This window comes from Microchirus variegatus (assembly GCF_963457635.1).
Source record: "Microchirus variegatus genome assembly, chromosome: 18".
Lineage (NCBI taxonomy): Eukaryota > Metazoa > Chordata > Actinopteri > Pleuronectiformes > Soleidae > Microchirus > Microchirus variegatus.
This window is the reverse complement of record NC_139819.1, coordinates 10,535,848-10,555,056: the sequence shown is the minus strand read 5'-3', so window position 1 is coordinate 10,555,056 and position 19,209 is coordinate 10,535,848. Positions and strand designations below refer to the sequence as shown.

At 38.4% G+C, this 19,209-nt stretch overlaps 1 protein-coding gene across 1 annotated transcript; it reads left to right on the top strand.

The window, feature by feature from the left end:
- The first annotated feature begins 263 nt into the window (after positions 1–263).
- Positions 264–8,535, top strand: c7a (complement component 7a). Its single transcript, XM_083904509.1, has 18 exons — positions 264–353; positions 554–609; positions 703–781; positions 914–1,055; positions 1,142–1,286; positions 1,365–1,503; positions 3,222–3,365; positions 3,461–3,704; positions 4,228–4,341; positions 4,424–4,590; positions 4,726–4,954; positions 5,928–6,099; positions 6,243–6,330; positions 6,525–6,657; positions 6,729–6,917; positions 7,005–7,098; positions 7,208–7,395; positions 8,182–8,535. The coding sequence occupies exons 1-18, from the start codon at positions 348–350 to the stop codon at positions 8,364–8,366; spliced, it is 2,514 nt and encodes an 837-aa protein (XP_083760635.1). The 5' UTR covers positions 264–347; the 3' UTR covers positions 8,367–8,535.
- The last annotated feature ends 10,674 nt before the right edge of the window (positions 8,536–19,209 follow it).

The following is a 19,209-nucleotide window of genomic DNA, read 5'->3' as shown; positions in this document are numbered from 1 at the left end:
ATTGGTCTTAAGACACTGCATTAACTTCTATTCATTTGGACAGCCTAAACAAACATTATCCCTCACCTAAACTGAATAACAATCCAAGTCTTAGCCCCCAACATTACCACTTCCTCACAAATGAGACTCTGCCTCATTAGAACCAGGTTTAAGTCTCTGTGAGGACTACCGGTCCTGACAAGGTTAGGGTTTATACCAGAGAAGCACACACACACACATACACACACATGTGCACAGTGAAACCTGATGACTTCCTTGGAATTTCTTTTTCCTCCTTTTTTTTTTTAACTTGAATATAAACACACAGTCTCAAAGCTTCTTTAAGACTCCGCTCTGCACCATTCACCATGAAGGTAAGTCCATTTTGAACTTAATAACAGGGGGAGGTGGACATTTTTCAGACTAACTAAAGGAACTGAACATTTAATGTGCACGGTTGTACGTGATTAAGCTCTGATTTCAATTAAATATATGTATATACTTACTATAAACATGTTAAACATATACATTTACTTTAAAGCTGTAACACACACTTCTGTTTTGTTCTCTTCAGAACATTACACAACTCTTCCCAACAGCCTTGCTGCTACTGCTTCTCATTCGCAATGGGTAGAGTTTGTTTTCACTCATAGCATCATATCACAGTCTTAAATATGCGGTGATTTGTGTTGATTTGATTCATATTTGATTTCCACCTCCAAGGTTTTGTGTACAGAGAATTCATTGCCAGTGGGGGCCTTTCGGTGACTGGTCACAATGCGATGGCTGCACCAAATTGCAGGTTTGGAGCATGAGTTACTCAAACAGTAATAATGTACAAATGCAGCACTGTAACTGGTAAGTCTAACTTGTTTCTGGACTATTAATTACACCGTTATTAAATGGATCACATCTCACATCTGGTGTGTTACAGACAAGAAGCAGAGCCATGGCTGTCTATGCACAGTATGGAGGGAACCCCTGTGATGGAGAACCAACTCAGACCATGTCCTGTGAAACCACACAAGGCTGCCCTCTAGAGGAGGGCTGCGGAGACAGGTTTCGCTGTCAATCTGGTCAGAAAAAAAAAAATCCTATTCATTCCTTTGACGATATCGTATTAAGTTACAATCGCTGACCTGTCTGTCTAACTGTCCCTTAGGGAAATGTATTAGCCAGTCCCTGGTGTGCAATGGAGACCAGGACTGTGAGGGGGATGGTAATGATGAACGTCACTGTGAGGTTCGAAAATACATTTCATGCCATGTGTCGGATCCCCCACCTAACATTGAACTCCTAGGACTTGGGTAATCTTGATACAAAAGCAGCTTCCGTACACACACATATACATAATAACACTGGGATGACTTGTATTGCCTCTGTAGGTTTGATGTGGTGTCAGGGAAGAGGAGGGCCAGTGTCATCAACACAATCAGCTTCGGGGGTCAGTGTAACCCCATCTACAGCGGCGTCCACAATAATGTGTATCGACTGCCCGTCAGCACTATCCGCTACAGCTTTATGGTTGGTCTCTCTTCAAACACCTGCAATTGATACTGATATTTTAGCAATAATAATAATAATAATGATGTCTTACTCATTCTAAATGCAACTGCAACAAATATTCACTATGACTGCCAGCCTGTTGGTGCTGAGTAGATATTCCTTGATCAAAAATCAAATCAAACTTTATTTGTACAGCACCAAATCCCAACACACATCATCTCAAGGCACTTTAGTAGGAAGACACGGACCTTACAAACCAAACAGAGCACACAACGAGTGAAGGACTTGGCGTCCAGTGTAGATGCGGGAAGAAAAGCTCGGGTGAAAAGGTCGGAATGAATGGGGGACAGCGGAGGAGGGTAGGGTTGTGTTGGGTTGAGGACAAGACTGAAGCAAGGGATGAGAAGCAGATGTGCAGCACTTCTACTAAGTACTTTCAAAATAATTGATTGCATAATAGTGTTGTTCTGCATAGAGTCTGCATGTTCTTCCTATGTGTGTGTGTGGGTTTTCTCCGAATCCCGGGTTTCCTCCCACAGTCCAAATACATCATGTGCCGTTTAACGGGCCTTCCTTCTTTAAATAACAACAGGTGGTGATATGATGGTGCAGAAAGATACTCCACTGACACCAGGCTTGTATTGAACAAACAGAACTTTATTGTTATAGAGTTCAAGCCAAATCCTAGAAAATCACATATTTTAAAGCATGTTATTTGTTACACTCCCGGTCTTCACATCCTAGGCTGATGTTCTCATGCTCTCTTTACTTTTTGAACATACATTTCAAATGCATGACAACAAATTTGACGATAGCAACATGACTGCCATCTCTCCCAACCTCCCGAAACAGGAAACACCTGGGTTCTCTCCCTGTCAGATCTAAGCATCCCTTCATTAACTCCCTTTTTGGGTTTTATATGGATTCTAATTCATTTCATATAATGTGTATGTGATGACGTCCAACTCAACTCCTTTGGTCTTGTCAGAATGATGGATTCCGGATCTGCATTTTCAGCGTGCTGCACGCCTTCCCCGCCTCATAACAGGATATACGATAATAAGAACTACCTGTTTTAATGTGTTTATTGAAGTCAGATACTCCACATGCAATATGGGGATTAGGTCGATTGGACACTCTAAATTGACCATGAGTGAGAGTGAGAGTGAAAGTTTGTTCGTCGCCATATGTGTCCCTGCGATGGACTGGCGATCTGTCCATGGCCGTACCCCACTATGAGGTATGAGGGGCCGTGTAGGCCATAATTAATTTTTTACCTCTCACATGCACAATTTTACCTCCCACATTCACCATTTTACCTTTCACATACAATTGTTATATCTAAAAAAAAATTTTTTTGAGGTAAAATTGTGTATGTGAGAGGTAAAATTGGATCTGGATCCTGCAGCCTTGGATTCACAGGCAACTGTAAGAATGAACAAGAATGAGCTGAAAGACACTAAACTGCTCCATATTGTCCTAATGGGAACTACAGAGAGAGATAGGTTTTGGTAAGTTTCACTGCAGTTATACATACTTTTATTATACCATGCTTTCCAGGTTCCAAGAGTTTACAATGAACTAAGGAAGAAGACTTATATATACAAGATGACTATGATTTTGTTTTCGATTCATTTTAACAATTTCTTTTGCACAGAAAACATGACAGAGACACAGTCCAGCTACATGTGTCTTTGCTGTTTACACATGCACTGTTCATGCACCTTTGTTCTCAGGTGACAGCTCAGAATGACTTCAGCGACGAGATGTTCGCCAGCACATGGCATTACGCCAAGGACACTGTCAGCAGAGAGAAGGTCACCGGCACGACGAAAGGATATCGGAATTACGACTTTCACCAGACTGAAGATACGAGTCAGGTTTGCAGCAACGTGACATTTTTGCTCCATCAAAACCCAGATGTAAAAATCCAAGTAGAAAATTGAGCAAATTAATTTTGTTTTATTTCTCACAGTCCAAAAGGCTTGTGGTTTTGAAGAATGACATCGAGGTAGCACAGTTCCAGAGTAACGCTCCTCAGTACATCCCAATATCTGAGAGCTTCTGGAAGGCAGTGGCCAAACTCCCATCTGTCTACGACTATGCGGCTTACAGAAAGGTTTTGGAGAGGTTCGGAACACACTATCTGTCTGAGGGAAGCCTCGGAGGCTTCTTCAAAGCCGTCGTCAGCGTCGATGAAGCAACTGAAAGACACACAGGTGAGGATTCAAATGGATCATCAGCAGCTTAGTGACGGAAATCGATCAGCCTCAGTCAGGTTCAGCTTGTCGTGTGGTTAAATCAACACCTTGTGTCCAAATGGCTTTATGTCTTCATTATCCTCACTTAATCTGACTTCTGTGTTCAATTGATATGTCAAACATTATTTATACAGCTCCTAATTTTAGGATTAACTCATTGGCAGTTCATTGCCAATGACGTCTACTCTTTCTTTAGGTAGTTTTGGTGTTTACATAGTCATAGAACACACCGCTTTGTGGGTCTTGGAAAATCAGTCAAAATGTTATAAATCACTTGGCATTTCTGCGCTGAAAATGTCTGGCAGCCAATGCAACAGATACACAATTATTTTTCTTATCTATTCTATTTATTTCTCTGTGCGTTCATCATTCTGTCGTTCGCAGTTGTCGGGCAACTGTATAGTATTAAAATAATCTGTATTTTTTTCTGGGGTCAAACCAAAGTGATTATAACTTTCTTTTGTTTCTTTCTTGTTTGTAGTTTCGGAAAGCGAGGAGTATAGAGAGTGTGCAAAGACTAAACGCTGGGTCCTTTTTTTCCCCATCACCAAAGTGAAATGCAAAAGCGGTCAAAGTCAACACAGCTCAAGCAGAGGTTTAGTCTGATACTAAGACATCTTAAATCTTAGAAATATCCGAATTGTTTGTCTCTGATCACCTCTGCCTTTTTGAAATAGATTATTCCAGTGGCAATGCAATTAAAGACGTGGACGTGGAAGGAGGAGACATCCAACATATTGCAGGACTGAAAGCTCTGCAGCTCAATGATCCGAACAAGAACTGGGAGATGTACTCAAACTGGGCTGAATCTATTAGATATTTTCCACAGGTCACAAAACAGAAGGTGAAGGAAAATATAGAAATCTTTTTGAAGCTGAAATGTTTAAATTCAACATTGGATTAAACCTGATATAAATATTAGTGTCTTATCTTATCAATGTACTGTTGACAACCCTCAAGTTCCTCGTTGTTGTTTCAGCTGCGGCCGTTGTCAGAGCTGGTGAAAGAGGTTCAATGTGCCGGGGTCAAGAGGCTTTACCTCCGCAGAGCCATAGAACAGTACACTGCGGAGAGCGACTCCTGCCACTGCCGGCCCTGCAGCAACAACGGCCTGGCTGTCATGGATGGAAATGAATGCAAATGCATCTGTAAGCCCGGCACATCCGGACTGGCCTGTGAGCTGGGAACTGAAGTGGAGGGTCAACAGGGTGGGTGTTGCATATCAGACGGGGTCTTTACTACATCACTTCAATTTGAATCAGGAGAGACTTTTGGTAACATATATTCACCATTAACTAGGTGCTTACTAATATGCATATAAGTAGCATACTAGCCCTTTATTAGAAAATATTAAGCACCTATTAACACCTTATGTAGGAAAAATCTTAATTCATGTCTTAATAGAGGTAGAATAAGGTTATGTAGAATAAGCTGTTCATACATGCTTAATTATTGCTAACAAAGGGCTAGTTAGCTACTTATATTTGTTAGTAAACACCTAGTTAATGGAGAATATGTGTTCCCTAATCTTAAGTGTTACCACTATGACAAATACACTCTTAGAAATAAAAGTGCTAAGTAGAACCATATACGGTTCCTCAGCTTGTCCTCATAGGAGAACCCTTTTGGAGGGTTCCACCAAGAACCCTTTTAAAACCCTTTATTCAGGAAAGGGTTTTTAAAGGGTTCTCTGGATCAAAATGGTTCTTACTGGAACCATTAGTGTTACCAAGAACCCTTGAAAAACCCCAGGAAAGGGTTTTTCAGAAGCAAATGGTTCCAGGTAGAACCTCAGCCCTTGTAGAAGGACCCTTTTGGAACCCTTATTCCTAAGAGTGTAGAAAATAAAAATAGTTTGCTCTGGTTGAGCAGAAACATTTGTTGATAATCTTTTGGGAGGGTTGAAGTACGTCTGGGAAGACACTGCATAAAAGATTAAAAAAGTAAATTTTGGTAGACTAAATCAGCTCATCACGGCTTTGAAACCCAGGGAAATAACATGCACGAGCGGCAATGAAAACAGGAAGTATCAGAAACAACTAGATTCAATTAAATTAAATAGAGTAGTTGTCCCGAATAAACTCACACATGAGGTTCGGATATCGTTTGTGAGTCACTGGTTGTTGAATATCACATAGGCAATGATGTTGTCTCTGACTTTCATTCTATCTCCATTCCAAGGAGTGATTCACGGTAGTTGGTCCTGCTGGTCCGCCTGGTCATCGTGCTCTGGGGGCCGAAGGTCACGCAGCCGCTCCTGCTCTAATCCTACTCCTCAGAATGGGGGGCAACACTGCATCGGCGAAACCGCCGAGAGATCCGACTGTGACGACCAACAGCTGCAATATTTAAAGTCAGAGCGACTTGGGAGTTTTGCAGATAATTGAATTATACATTGAAATAATAACAGGCATATAGCCAGTCACTGCACTGCATACTGCATATTTAACAGTTAGTTTTTTGTTTTTTTGTTATTTTTTAAATCTTCTTCTTCAGAACCATGGAGCCTCAGTGCTTTGACTTTACTCTCCCTGCAAGTCAGAAGTGTGCGCCACCGCCTGCTCTGATCAATGGTTACATCCTGGTAAAGAATTGACCCTTCACTGTGGAACAAATCTTAGTACCTTTCATACACTAATTACAACTTCTGGTGTCACCCAGAATGCCTAAGATTACAATTCAAGATTTCAATAGAGGGAGCTAGTATTTCTTTTTACACTAAAGTAAACGTATGTGAAAGCTAATTCACTTTTATTTTCTTACATCATTATTTCACAGGACCCCAAAGACATTTACCTTGTGGGCAACAGGTTTGAGTACAGCTGCACTAAACACTTCTATCTTGTTGGTCACGCCATCCTTGAATGTACCGCTGATCTAACCTGGTCTGGCAGACCTGGACAGTGCACAGGTGATAACCAACGGCCAAAGTTTAAAACATTTATACAAAAACAAGTGTTAAAATTTAACTTTTCTCTGCAGTCTCAGCGTGCAAGATTGACTCCCTCGCAGACGATGTCATAGCCTCTCCGTCAAGGCAGGCTTACGCCATAGGGGACTCGGTCACCTTGTCCTGTCCACAGGGTAAACAGCTACATGGAGAAAAAGACGTTACGTGTAATCCTAGTCTGAGTTTTTCACCAGACCCTGCAGACAGTAAATGTATCTCAGGTAAATGCTGCTCTGTTTCCTGCTGTGTCACACACGATTTCACTTCAAATATGCAACATGAAATAGTGATTTCTATGTTTTCCACAGTCAGTATACTACAGATTGCTAGTTCTGTCAGATGTAAGCCATGGGAGAAGTCCTCCAGAGGGAAGTGTGTTTGCAAAATGCCTTTTGAGTGCAGGTATGTTTTCTATTCCTCAATATGTTTGCATTCATTCGTACAATTTTAATTACTATATTCTTCTTGTTGTTATCATGTTTGATTAAGATAACTATGTTCCTGTTTCTAGTTCTTCTTTGGAGTTGTGCGCCACAACTCAAGCGAGTAGTACACGATCACTACTTCTGAGCGTGTGCAAAGTGCACGCACTGCAGTGTGTGGGGAAAACCATCCAAGTAGCAGAGGATAGCACCTGCAATTGGCCGGAGCGTAACACAACAGGCTGTGTCAACTGTCACATGTGGGAGACCTGTGATGGTAGGGATGTCCCACTTAACAAACAACCCCAACTAATTAAATTACACGTACAAAATGAAATGAAACTGACTTTAATCTCAGAATTCTCAAAAAAAGGTCAGAATTCTTACTTTAATCTCAGAATTCATGCTGTTTTCTTTTTCTTTCTTTCTTTCTTTTTTACATGGGCCGAATAAAGTTAGAATTCTAAATTCCGACTTTAATCTCAGCATGCTGACTTTTTTTTGAGAATTCTGACTTTAGTCTCTAGAATTCTAACTTTTTTTCAGAATTCACTCTTTCCTCAGAATTCTGACTTTTAATCTCAGAATTTTGAGTAAAAAGTCAGAATTCTTACTTTAATCTCATAATTCATGCTGTTTTCTTTTTCTTTCTGTCTTTCATTTTTTTACATGTTGCCTGAAAAAAGTTAGAATTCTGAGATTAAAGTCAGACCTCAGAATTTTGACTTTAATTTCAGATTTCTGACTCTTTTTTTGTTGAGAATTCCGACTTGAATCTCTAGAATTTCTGACTTTTTCCTCGGAATTTCTGTCTTTTTCCTCAGAATTCTGACTTAAATCTCAGATTTCTGACTTTTTTTGGTGAGAATTCTCACTTGAATCTCTAGAATTTCTGACTTTTTCTCAGAATTCTGACTTTAATCTCTAGAATTCCTGACTTTTTCTCAGAATTCTCACTTTGATCTCTAGAATGTATGATTTTTTTTTGATAATTCTGACTTTTTTTGGGGAATTCTGACTTTTTTAAAAATTATTATTATTATGTTACCTTTTTTTTTAACAGATCAAATAAACGAGTGTCGCTGCAAGGAGTCTGCAGATTGCTCAACCCAGGAATTCAATGTGTGTGTCCGTGTTGGAGAGGACGCAGCTGCTGCTGTTCAGACCATGAGTGAGTGTGAAGCAGGACTCCGCCGATGTAAAGGAGAAAAGGTGTCAGTTATCAGTGTCCTGCCCTGCACTTCCTGAAGATGGGGAGAAGCAGCGGAGAGGAGTGGAGCTTAACTTAATGACCACTCGTCTTCATCTTCTTGGATTTTTAGCTAGTATGTACCTCAAATATCAATTCTTAGCAAACTGTTATGCACGTGTAACACAAAATGCAACTGTATCAAAACAACTGCAATAAATAGCAAAGCAACTGCCTTTTGATTTTGTGTTTTTTTCACAAATCCAGCCTAATTTATGGATGGATGGTATCTACAAATATAACAATTCGTTGTGAAGCTGTTACTTTTCAATGTCATGTTATTTTCTAAAGAGAACTGCTACCTTTACACTCTTAGAAATAAGGGTTCCAAAAGTGTTCTTCTACAAGGGCTGAGGTTCTACCTGGAACCATTTGCTTCTGAAAAACCCTTTCCTAAAGAAACACTTATGTTTCTAAACACTAACACTAATGGTTCCAGTAAGAATCATTTTGATCCAGAGAACCCTTTAAAACCCCTTTCCTGAATAAAGGGTTTTAAAAGGGTTCTAGGTGGAACTCTCTAAAAGGGTTCTAGGTGGAACCTTTTTTATAAAGGTTTCACCTGAGGTGGTCTATTTCAAAAGATGTCATTTGCTCACTAAACCACAGTTTTCAGCCTGACAGGCAAGCCCCTGATGATGTCTGTTTCTTTCAACCACTTTATTTCTTCCCATCTACGTGGTGGCAGTTGTGTGTCCTTCAGTTACAGCATGTTAGATATGCTGAGGACTGATTACACACGCTCATAATAAAATTCCAGTGTGTATCTTGTTGCTACCTCCCCCTCCCCACAACAAGGAGCACACAAACGAGCGCAGCAGCGGATCGCAGACTCTTAAGGTAAAACTTTACATTACAGTACATTTTTAGACCAGTATACTTTAACTTGTACTTAAATAAAATGCTATCGCAATAGTGGTACTTTTACTTGAGTAGAATATTTCAGTACTCTTTCCACCCCTATTACATCTAAAGTATTGACGTTGTGGATATATCATTGCCCCCAAGTTAGAAAACAGGAAGGTCATTATATACTTGGAATCAGACCCACACTGTGTGATTTGAAGCATTATTTTTCATATACATCAGGCCACTGAGTGACCTTATGTGAGCAGTACATAATGAGTCAGGTTCTCCCTGTAATTTGTCTCCATTCATCTGTGGCCTTGTATCTACATTGCTTTCTGACAGTGGTAGATGGAGGGTGTATTGATAGAAGAATGAACTGGTTATTCAAGGATTTGTCGCTACTTTCCTTAGATGTAAACTGTGTGCTGTGTTGTTTTCCAGATGACATGTTATCAAGTTGGTCACGTTCATGTGTTTCTGTTTATCAGGTTCTGCTAATGATTGATCTGGAAAAAAACACACTATTTAAGGATGGGATTAGAACAGAATCTACAAAGACCACATAGATCTACAGAGACCAGACTTATAGACCAGTGTGAGAATGGAGGTGACTTTGTTTTTCCCACTGCTGCTGTTCTGCTCTCTCTCTACAGCTGAATCTCTGTCAGAGTCTGACAATGACATTATTCCTCGTGGAGAACAAGCTGATTACCAGGGAAGGAGATCTGAAAATGTCTCTTACCAGAGACCGACCTATCCACAAGACATCCATGCTGTGCTGAGAGAGATGAGCTCCATGTTGGCTGAGCAGAGAGTAGAGCTGAGACACCTACAGAGAGAGAATGAAGGTAAAGTTGTATGTGGACAGTTTGTTTCACCAGATTTATATGCTGAGATATTGACAGAAATTTGATCATTTAATCTTCTATAACTTTCCTAGCACAAGCAGCCAAGTTGAAAGAACTGGACGTGCAGAAGACTCAGCTGAACCAGGTGCAGCAACTCCAAGGTTTGTTTATAGTACATATTTTCCAGCAAGAATCGATATTTTACCCAAAATATTTACAAAGACTTTGAAGCATTTTGTTTGATCTCATAACTTTTCACAATTTTCCTAGTACAAGCAGTCAAGTCAAAAGAACTGGAGGTGCAGCTGAACAGTATGTACAGCATTTTATTTCTGTTTTTCAAGATCATATGCTGTGATTTGTCAACCATTTTTTATTTGCCAAAACAAACTTTTACTTGTGTATATATTTGTTGGTTAATTCTCATTGCACATTTTATGATTCATGACATTTCAGCACAGGCAGGAGAACTGACTGCTGTTAAAGCCAAGACCAATGTGACAGAAAACCAGGTGACGGCTCTGATGAGAGACAGAGAAGGTTTGTACATTCAGAAATTGGCTCATTAGAATAAGAATCACACTTGTGTCACAGTTACATTAAAATCTGTATGTTTGTGTCTCTGTCAGTCAAACAGGTGGCCTTCTCAGCCTCTCTGTTGGCTTCAGGCTCAGGACACACAGGACCATTTAATGCACTCACTAATCTGGTCTTCAGACATGTTGCCTCAAATATTGGATCAGCCTACAGCCCAAACACAGGTGAACACATTTATTTTTGGCAATGTTGACTTAAATCTGGGTGACAAAAGTTAAAAACATACATCATTCTCCACTTACATTTACTGACAGAAAAATGTCCCACAGGTTTTTTCACTGCACCAGTGAGAGGAGCATACCACTTTGAGTTCTACATAGGTGCACATGGATCTTCACATCCCTCAGGTGCTGTGTTGGTCAAGAATGGACAGCACATTTTTATTGCATATCACCATCAGCCTTCACATTTTGGGAAAGCTTCTAATGGTGTTACACTGCTCTTAGAGGTCGGAGATGTGGTGTTTTTACGTCAGTGGTGGAACACAAGGATTTTTGAGGATGGAAATCACCATAGCACCTTCAGTGGTCACCTGCTGTTCACGATGTGAGATGGAACAAGTACGTGTGCTTCTTCACTAAGTGTGTGTGAAGTCTAACATTCTAGTTTTTGTGTTTTATATTTCTACGAAAAAAAAAAGGTTTTAAAAAAGCTTTGATGGATTAACATCAGTAAGAGCTCACATAGCTAGCTAGTGTCATAGCTGCAGATTCACTTTATTCCTTTCATAGAAAACTTGTAAAATCACTTCAAGAAAAATAATCACCCTTTTTTTTGTCTTTTTTTCAAAAGACCAAACAATCACTGAATCTCTGTTCATTCTAAATTGTCTAACATGCATTTTGTATTTTTTTTTGTATTGTTTTTAAGCTCAGTTCAGAAATTGTTTTTAAATTGATTTACATAAAGGTTTTATTTGCTTGTTTTCTTAAAGACTAAAATGTGTATTTTCACTCTATGGCTCTTAAAAAGGTGATAATAATAGTGATATTATTATGTAAATCTCCACATTTTAGAATCAGGTACTGTAAATAGTTTTATTTGACAAATGATGTAAATGATTCATCCACAAACTGTCTCATTCTTATTAGGTCATGAATAAAGAGTTTTTATTGTTATTATTTGTTGTCTTCTGTTTGTTTTGGTCGTGACTTATTGTCAGTGTTGGTGAGGACAAAGATCACATAAACAGCATCTTATCACTTGATGTTCTTAATCTTTGTGTTGTAAATCTTCAAAAGCCTCTGATTCATTTATTGAGGAAGCAGTGAGAGAAAAATACGTTTTATCACTTGTCTAACTTTAGTTTTTCGTCAGCCTTCATTTATTCCAGTTAAACCGAGGTATAGGTCACATTATCTGACTATTAATGATTGAACAGGTGGGAGCATATTACTGTTTTGTTTTGTTGCTTATCCTCTATTGTTATTGACTAATATTGATATGTAAAATGAACTGGTTTTCATAGCCTTAAAACAAGTCTTTTATGTGTAACTTTAGGGAAGGGCCTTGCATTTGGATGCTGCCATTTTGCACCACTGTGTCTCTGCATCAGCAGTGAGAATGAACTGGTTATTCAAGGATTTGTCGCTACTTTCCTTAGATGTAAACTGTGTGCTGTGTTGTTTTCCAGATGACATGTTATCAAGTTGATCACCTTCACGTGTTTCTGTTTATCAGGTTCTGCTAATGATTGATCTGGAAAAAACAGACTATTTAAGGATGGGATTAGAACAGAATCTACAAAGACCACATAGATCTACAGAGACCAGACTTATAGACCAGTGTGAGAATGGAGGTGACTTTGTTTTTCCCACTGCTGCTGTTCTGCTCTCTCTCTACAGCTGAATCTCTGTCAGAGTCTGACAATGACATTATTCCTCGTGGAGAACAAGCTGATTACCAGGGAAGGAGATCTGAAAATGTCTCTTACCAGAGACCGACCTATCCACAAGACATCCATGCTGTGCTGAGAGAGATGAGCTCCATGTTGGCTGAGCAGAGAGTAGAGCTGAGACACCTACAGAGAGAGAATGAAGGTAAAGTTGTATGTGGACAGTTTGTTTCACCAGATTTATATGCTGAGATATTGACAGAAATGTGATCATTTAATCTTCTATAACTTTCCTAGCACAAGCAGCCAAGTTGAAAGAACTGGACGTACAGAAGACTCAGCTGAAGCAACAGGTCCAAGGTTTGTTTATAGCACATATTTTCCAGCAATAATCAATATTTTACCAAATATTTTCACAAAGAATTCTTAAGTATTTTGTTTGATCTCATAATTTTCCACAATGTTCCTCGTACAAGCAGTCAAGTTGAAAGAAGTGGACGTGCAGAAGACTCAGCTGAACCAGGTGCAGCAACTGGTCCAAGGTTTGTTTATAGCACATATTTTCCAGCAAGAATCAATATTTAAAAACCCAGATTTACCTAAAATATTTACAAAGAATTTGAAGTATTTTTTTTGATCTCATACCTTTTCACAATTTTCCTAGTACAAGCAGTCAAGTTTGGTGAACTGAAGCAACTGGTCCGAGGTTTGTTTATTTTTCAGCAAGAATCAATATTTTAAAAACGCAGATTTACCAAATATATTTACAAAGAATTTGAAGTATTTTATTTGATCTCATACCTTTTCCCAATTTTCCTAGTACAAGCAGCCAAGTCGAAAGAACTGGAGGTGCAGCTGAACAGTATGTACAGCATTTTATTTCTGTTTTTCAAGATCATATGCAGTGATTTGTCAACCATTTTTTTATTTGCCAAACCAAACTTTTACTTGTGTATATATTTGTTGTTTAATTCTCATTGCACATTTTATGATTCATGACATTTCAGCACAGGCAGGAGAACTGACTGCTGTTAAAGCCAAGACCAATGTGACAGAAAACCAGGTGACGGCTCTGATGAGAGACAGAGAAGGTTTGTACATTCAGAAATTGGCTCATTAGAATAAGAATCACACTTGTGTCACAGTTACATTAAAATCTGTACGTTTGTGTCTCTGTCAGTCAAACAGGTGGCCTTCTCAGCCTCTCTGTTGGCTTCAGGCTCAGGATACACAGGACCATTTAACGCACACACTAATCTGGTCTTCAGACACGTTGTCTCAAATATTGGATCAGCCTACAGCCCAAACACAGGTGAACACATTTACTTTTGGCAATGTTGACTTAAATCTGGGTGACAAAAGTTAAAAACATACATCATTCTCCACTTACTTTTACTGACAGAAAAATGTCCCACAGGTTTTTTCATTGCACCAGTGAGAGGAGCATACCACTTTGAGTTCTACATAGGTGCACATGGATCTTCACATGCCTCAGGTGCTGTGTTGGTCAAGAATGGACAGCACATTTTTATTGCATTTGAACATCAGCCTTCACATTATGGGAGTTCTGCTAATGGTGTTACACTGCTCTTAGAGGTCAGAGATGTGGTGTTTTTACGTCAGTGGTGGTACACAAGGATTTTTGACAATGAAAATCACCATAGCACCTTCAGTGGTCACCTGCTGTTCACGATGTGAGATGAAACAAGTACGTGTGTTTCTTCACTAAGTTTGTGTGAAGTCTAACCTCCTAGTTTTTGTGTTTCATATTTATAAGTTAAAAAAAAGGTTTAAAAAAGAAACTTGGATGGATTAACATCAGTAAGAGCTCACTGTCATAACTGCAGATTCACTTTATTTCTTAAAAAGAAAACTTATAAAAACACTTAAAAAAAGAAATAGAAAAAAAAGTACAAATAATCACTGAATCTGTGTTCATTCTAAATTGTCTAATGTGACTTTTGTAAATTTTTTGTATTGTCTTTATGGAGAGTTCAGAACTTTGTTTTTAAATAGATTTAAATAAAAGCTAAAATGTGCATTTTCACTCTATGGCTCTTAAAAAGGTGATAATAATAGTGATATTATTATGTAAATCTCCACATTTTAGAATCAGGTACTGTAAATAGTTTTATTTGATAAATGATGTACATGATTAATCCACAAACTGTTTCATTCTTATTAGGTCATGAATAAAGAGTTTTTATTGTTATTATTTGTTGTCTTCTGTTTGTTTTGGTCGTGACTTATTGTCAGTGTTGGTGAGGACAAAGATCACATAAACAGCATCTTATCACTTGATGTTCTTAATCTTTGTGTTGTAAATCTTCAAAAGCCTCTGATTAATTTATTGAGGAAGCAGCGAGAGAAAAATACGTTTTATCACTTGTCTAACTTTAGTTTCTCGTAAGCCTTCATTTATTCCAGTTAAACCGAGTTATAGGTCACATTATCTGACTATTAATGATTGAACAGGTGGGAGCATATTACTGTTTTGTTTTGTTGCTTATCCTCCACTGATATTGACTAATTGTGATATATAAAAATAACTGGTTTTCATAGCCTTAGAACAAGTCTTTTATGTGTAACTTTAGGGAAGGGCCTTGCATTTGGAGGCTGCCATTTTGCACCACTGTGTCTCAGCATCAGCAGTGAGAATGAACTGGTTATTCAAGGATTTGTCGCTACTTTCCTTAGATGTAAACTGTGTGCTGTGTTGTTTTCCAGATGACATGTTATCAAGTTGATCACCTTCACGTGTTTCTGTTTATCAGGTTCTGCTAATGATTGATCTGGAAAAAACAGACTATTTAAGGATGGGATTAGAACAGAATCTACAAAGACCACATAGATCTACTGAGACCAGACTTATAGACCAGTGTGAGAATGGAGGTGACTTTGTTTTTCCCACTGCTGCTGTTCTGCTCTCTCTCTACAGCTGAATCTCTGTCAGAGTCTGACAATGACATTATTCCTCGTGGAGAACAAGCTGATTACCAGGGAAGGAGATCTGAAAATGTCTCTTACCAGAGACCGACCTATCCACAAGACATCCATGCTGTGCTGAGAGAGATGAGCTCCATGTTGGCTGAGCAGAGAGTAGAGCTGAGACACCTACAGAGAGAGAATGAAGGTAAAGTTGTATGTGGACAGTTTGTTTCACCAGATTTATATGCTGAGATATTGACAGAAATGTGATCATTTAATCTTCTATAACTTTCCTAGCACAAGCAGCCAAGTTGAAAGAACTGGACGTGCAGAAGACTCAGCTGAACCAGGTGCAGCAACAGGTCCAAGGTTTGTTTATAGCACATATTTTCCAGCAAGAATCAATATTTTAAAAACCCAGATTTACCTAAAATATTTATAAAGAATTTGAAGTATTTTGTTTGATCTCATACCTTTTCCCAATTGTCCTAGTACAAGCAGTCAAGTTTGGTGAACTGAAGCAACAGGTCCAAGGTTTGTTTATTTTCCAGCAACAATCACAATTTCAAAACACAGATTGTTTAAATATATATTTATAAAGAATAAAGAAAGGATTTTATTTGATCTCATAACTTTTCACAATTTTCCTTGCACATGCAGCCAAGTTGAAAGAACTGGACGTGCAGAAGACTCAGCTGAACCAGGTGCAGCAACTGGTCCAAGGTTTGTTTATAGCGCATATTTTCCAGCAATAATCGATATTTTAAAAACCCAGATTTACCAAAAATATTTACAAAGAATTTGAAGCATTTTGTTTGATCTCATAACTTTTCACAATTTTCCTAGTACAAGCAGTCAAGTCAAAAGAACTGGAGGTGCAGCTGAACAGTATGTACAGCATTTTATATCTGTTTTTCAGGATCATATGCTGTGATTTGTCAACCATTTTTTATTTGCCAAAGCAAACTTTTACTTGTGTATATATTTGTTGTTTAATTCTCATTGCACATTTTATGATTCATGACATTTCAGCACAGGCAGGAGAACTGACTGCTGTTAAAGCCAAGACCAATGTGACAGAAAACCAGGTGACGGCTCTGATGAGAGACAGAGAAGGTTTGTACATTCAGAAATTGGCTCATTAGAATAAGAATCACACTTGTGTCACAGTTACATTAAAATCTGTACGTTTGTGTCTCTGTCAGTCAAACAGGTGGCCTTCTCAGCCTCTCTGTTGGCTTCAGGCGGAGGATACACAGGACCATTTAATACATACACTAATCTGGTCTTCAGATATGTTGCCACAAATATTGGATCAGCCTACAGCCCAAACACAGGTGAACACATTTATTTTTGGCAATGTTGACTTAAATCTGGGTGACAAAAGTTAAAAACATACATCATTCTCCACTTACTTTTACTGACAGAAAAATGTCCCACAGGTTTTTTCACTGCACCAGTGAGAGGAGCATACCACTTTGAGTTCTACATAGGTGCATATGGATCTTCACATGCCTCAGGTGCTGTGTTGGTCAAGAATGGACAGCACATTTTTATTGCATATCACCATCAGCCTTCACATTTTGGGAAAGCTTCTAATGGTGTTACACTGCTCTTAGAGGTCGGAGATGTGGTGTTTTTACGTCAGTGGGAGAACTCAAGGATTTTTGACAATGGAAATCACCATAGCACCTTCAGTGGTCACCTGCTGTTCACGATGTGAGATGAAACAAGTACGTGTGCTTCTTCACTAAGTGTGTGTGAAGTCTAACATTCTAGTTTTTGTGTTTTATATTTCTACGAAAAAAAAAGGTTTTAAAAAAGCTTTGATGGATTAACATCAGTAAGAGCTCACATAGCTAGCTAGTGTCATAGCTGCAGATTCACTTTATTCCTTTCATAGAAAACTTGTTAAATCACTTCAAGAAAAATAATCACCCTTTTTTTTTTCTTTTTTTCAAAAGACCAAACAATCACTGAATCTCTGTTCATTCTAAATTGTCTAACATGAATTTTGTAATTTTTTTGTATTGTTTTTAAGCTCAGTTCAGAACTTTGTTTTTAAATTGATTTACATAAAGGTTTTATGTACTTGTTTACTTAAAGACTAAAATGTGCATTTTCACTCTATGGCTCTTAAAAAGGTGATAATAATAGTGATATTATTATGTAAATCTCCACATTTTAGAATCAGGTACTGTAAATAGTTTTATTTGATAAATGATGTAAATGATTAATCCACAAACTGTTTCATTCTTATTAGGTCATGAATAAAGAGTTTTTATTGTTATTATTTGTTGTCTTCTGTTTGTTTTGGTCGTGACTTATTGTCAGTGTTGGTGAGGACAAAGATCACATAAACAGCATCTTATCACTTGATGTTCTTAATCTTTGTGTTGTTAATCTTCAAAAGCCTCTGATTCATTTATTGAGGAAGAAGCGAGAGAAGAATAAGTTTTATCACTTGTCTAACTTTAGTTTCATTTCACAAGCCTTCATTTATTCCAGTTAAGCCGAGATATAGGTCACATTATCTGACTATTAATGATTGAACAGGTGGGAGCATATTACTGTTTTGTTTTGTTGCCTATCCTCTATTGTTATTGACTAATATTGATATGTAAAATGAACTGGTTTTCATAGCCTTAGAACAAGTCTTTTATGTGTAACTTTAGGGAAGGGCCTTGCATTTGGAGGCTGCCATTTTGCACCACTGTGTCTCAGCATCAGCAGTGAGAATGAACTGGTTATTCAAGGATTTGTCACTACTTTCCTTAGATGTAAACTGTGTGCTGTGTTGTTTTCCAGATGACATGTTATCAAGTTGATCACCTTCACGTGTTTCTGTTTATCAGGTTCTGCTAATGATTGATCTGGAAAAAACAGACTATTTAAGGATGGGATTAGAACAGAATCTACAAAGACCACATAGATCTACAGAGACCAGACTTATAGACCAGTGTGAGAATGGAGGTGACTTTGTTTTTCCCACTGCTGCTATTCTGCTCTCTCTCTACAGCTGAATCTCTGTCAGAGTCTGACAATGACATTATTCCTCGTGGAGAACAAGCTGATTACCAGGGAAGGAGATCTGAAAATGTCTCTTACCAGAGACCGACCTATCCACAAGACATCCATGCTGTGCTGAGAGAGATGAGCTCCATGTTGGCTGAGCAGAGAGTAGAGCTGAGACACCTACAGAGAGAGAATGAAGGTAATGTTGTATGTGGACAGTTTGTTTCACCAGATTTATATGCTGAGATATTGACAGAAATGTGATCATTTAATCTTCTATAACTTTCCTAGCACAAGCAGCCAAGTTGAAAGAACTGGACGTGCAGAAGACTCAGCTGAACCAGGTGCAGCAACAGGTCCGAGGTTTGTTTATAGCGCATATTTTCCAGCAATAATCGATATTTTACCCAAAATATTCACAAAGAATTCTTAAGTATTTTGTTTGATCTCATAACTTTTCACAATTTCCCTAGTACAAGCAGCCAAGTTGAAAGAACTGGACGTGCAGAAGACTCAGCTGAACCAGGTGCAGCAACAGGTCCAAGGTTTGTTTATAGCACATATTTTCCAGCAATAATCAATATTTTAAAAACCCAGATTTACCAAAAATATTTACAAAGAATTTGAAGCATTTTGTTTGATCTCATAACTTTTCACAATTTTCCTAGTACAAGCAGTCAAGTCAAAAGAACTGGAGGTGCAGCTGAACAGTATGTACAGCATTTTATTTCTGTTTTTCAGGATCATATGCTGTGATTTGTCAACCATTTT

Coding starts and splice junctions, on each gene's coding strand:
- c7a (XM_083904509.1), top strand. Junction 610..702: donor CTGCTTCTCATTCGCAATGG/GTAGAGTTTGTT, acceptor TCCACCTCCAAG/GTTTTGTGTACAGAGAATTC. Junction 1,287..1,364: donor ATTGAACTCCTAGGACTTGG/GTAATCTTGATA, acceptor TTGCCTCTGTAG/GTTTGATGTGGTGTCAGGGA.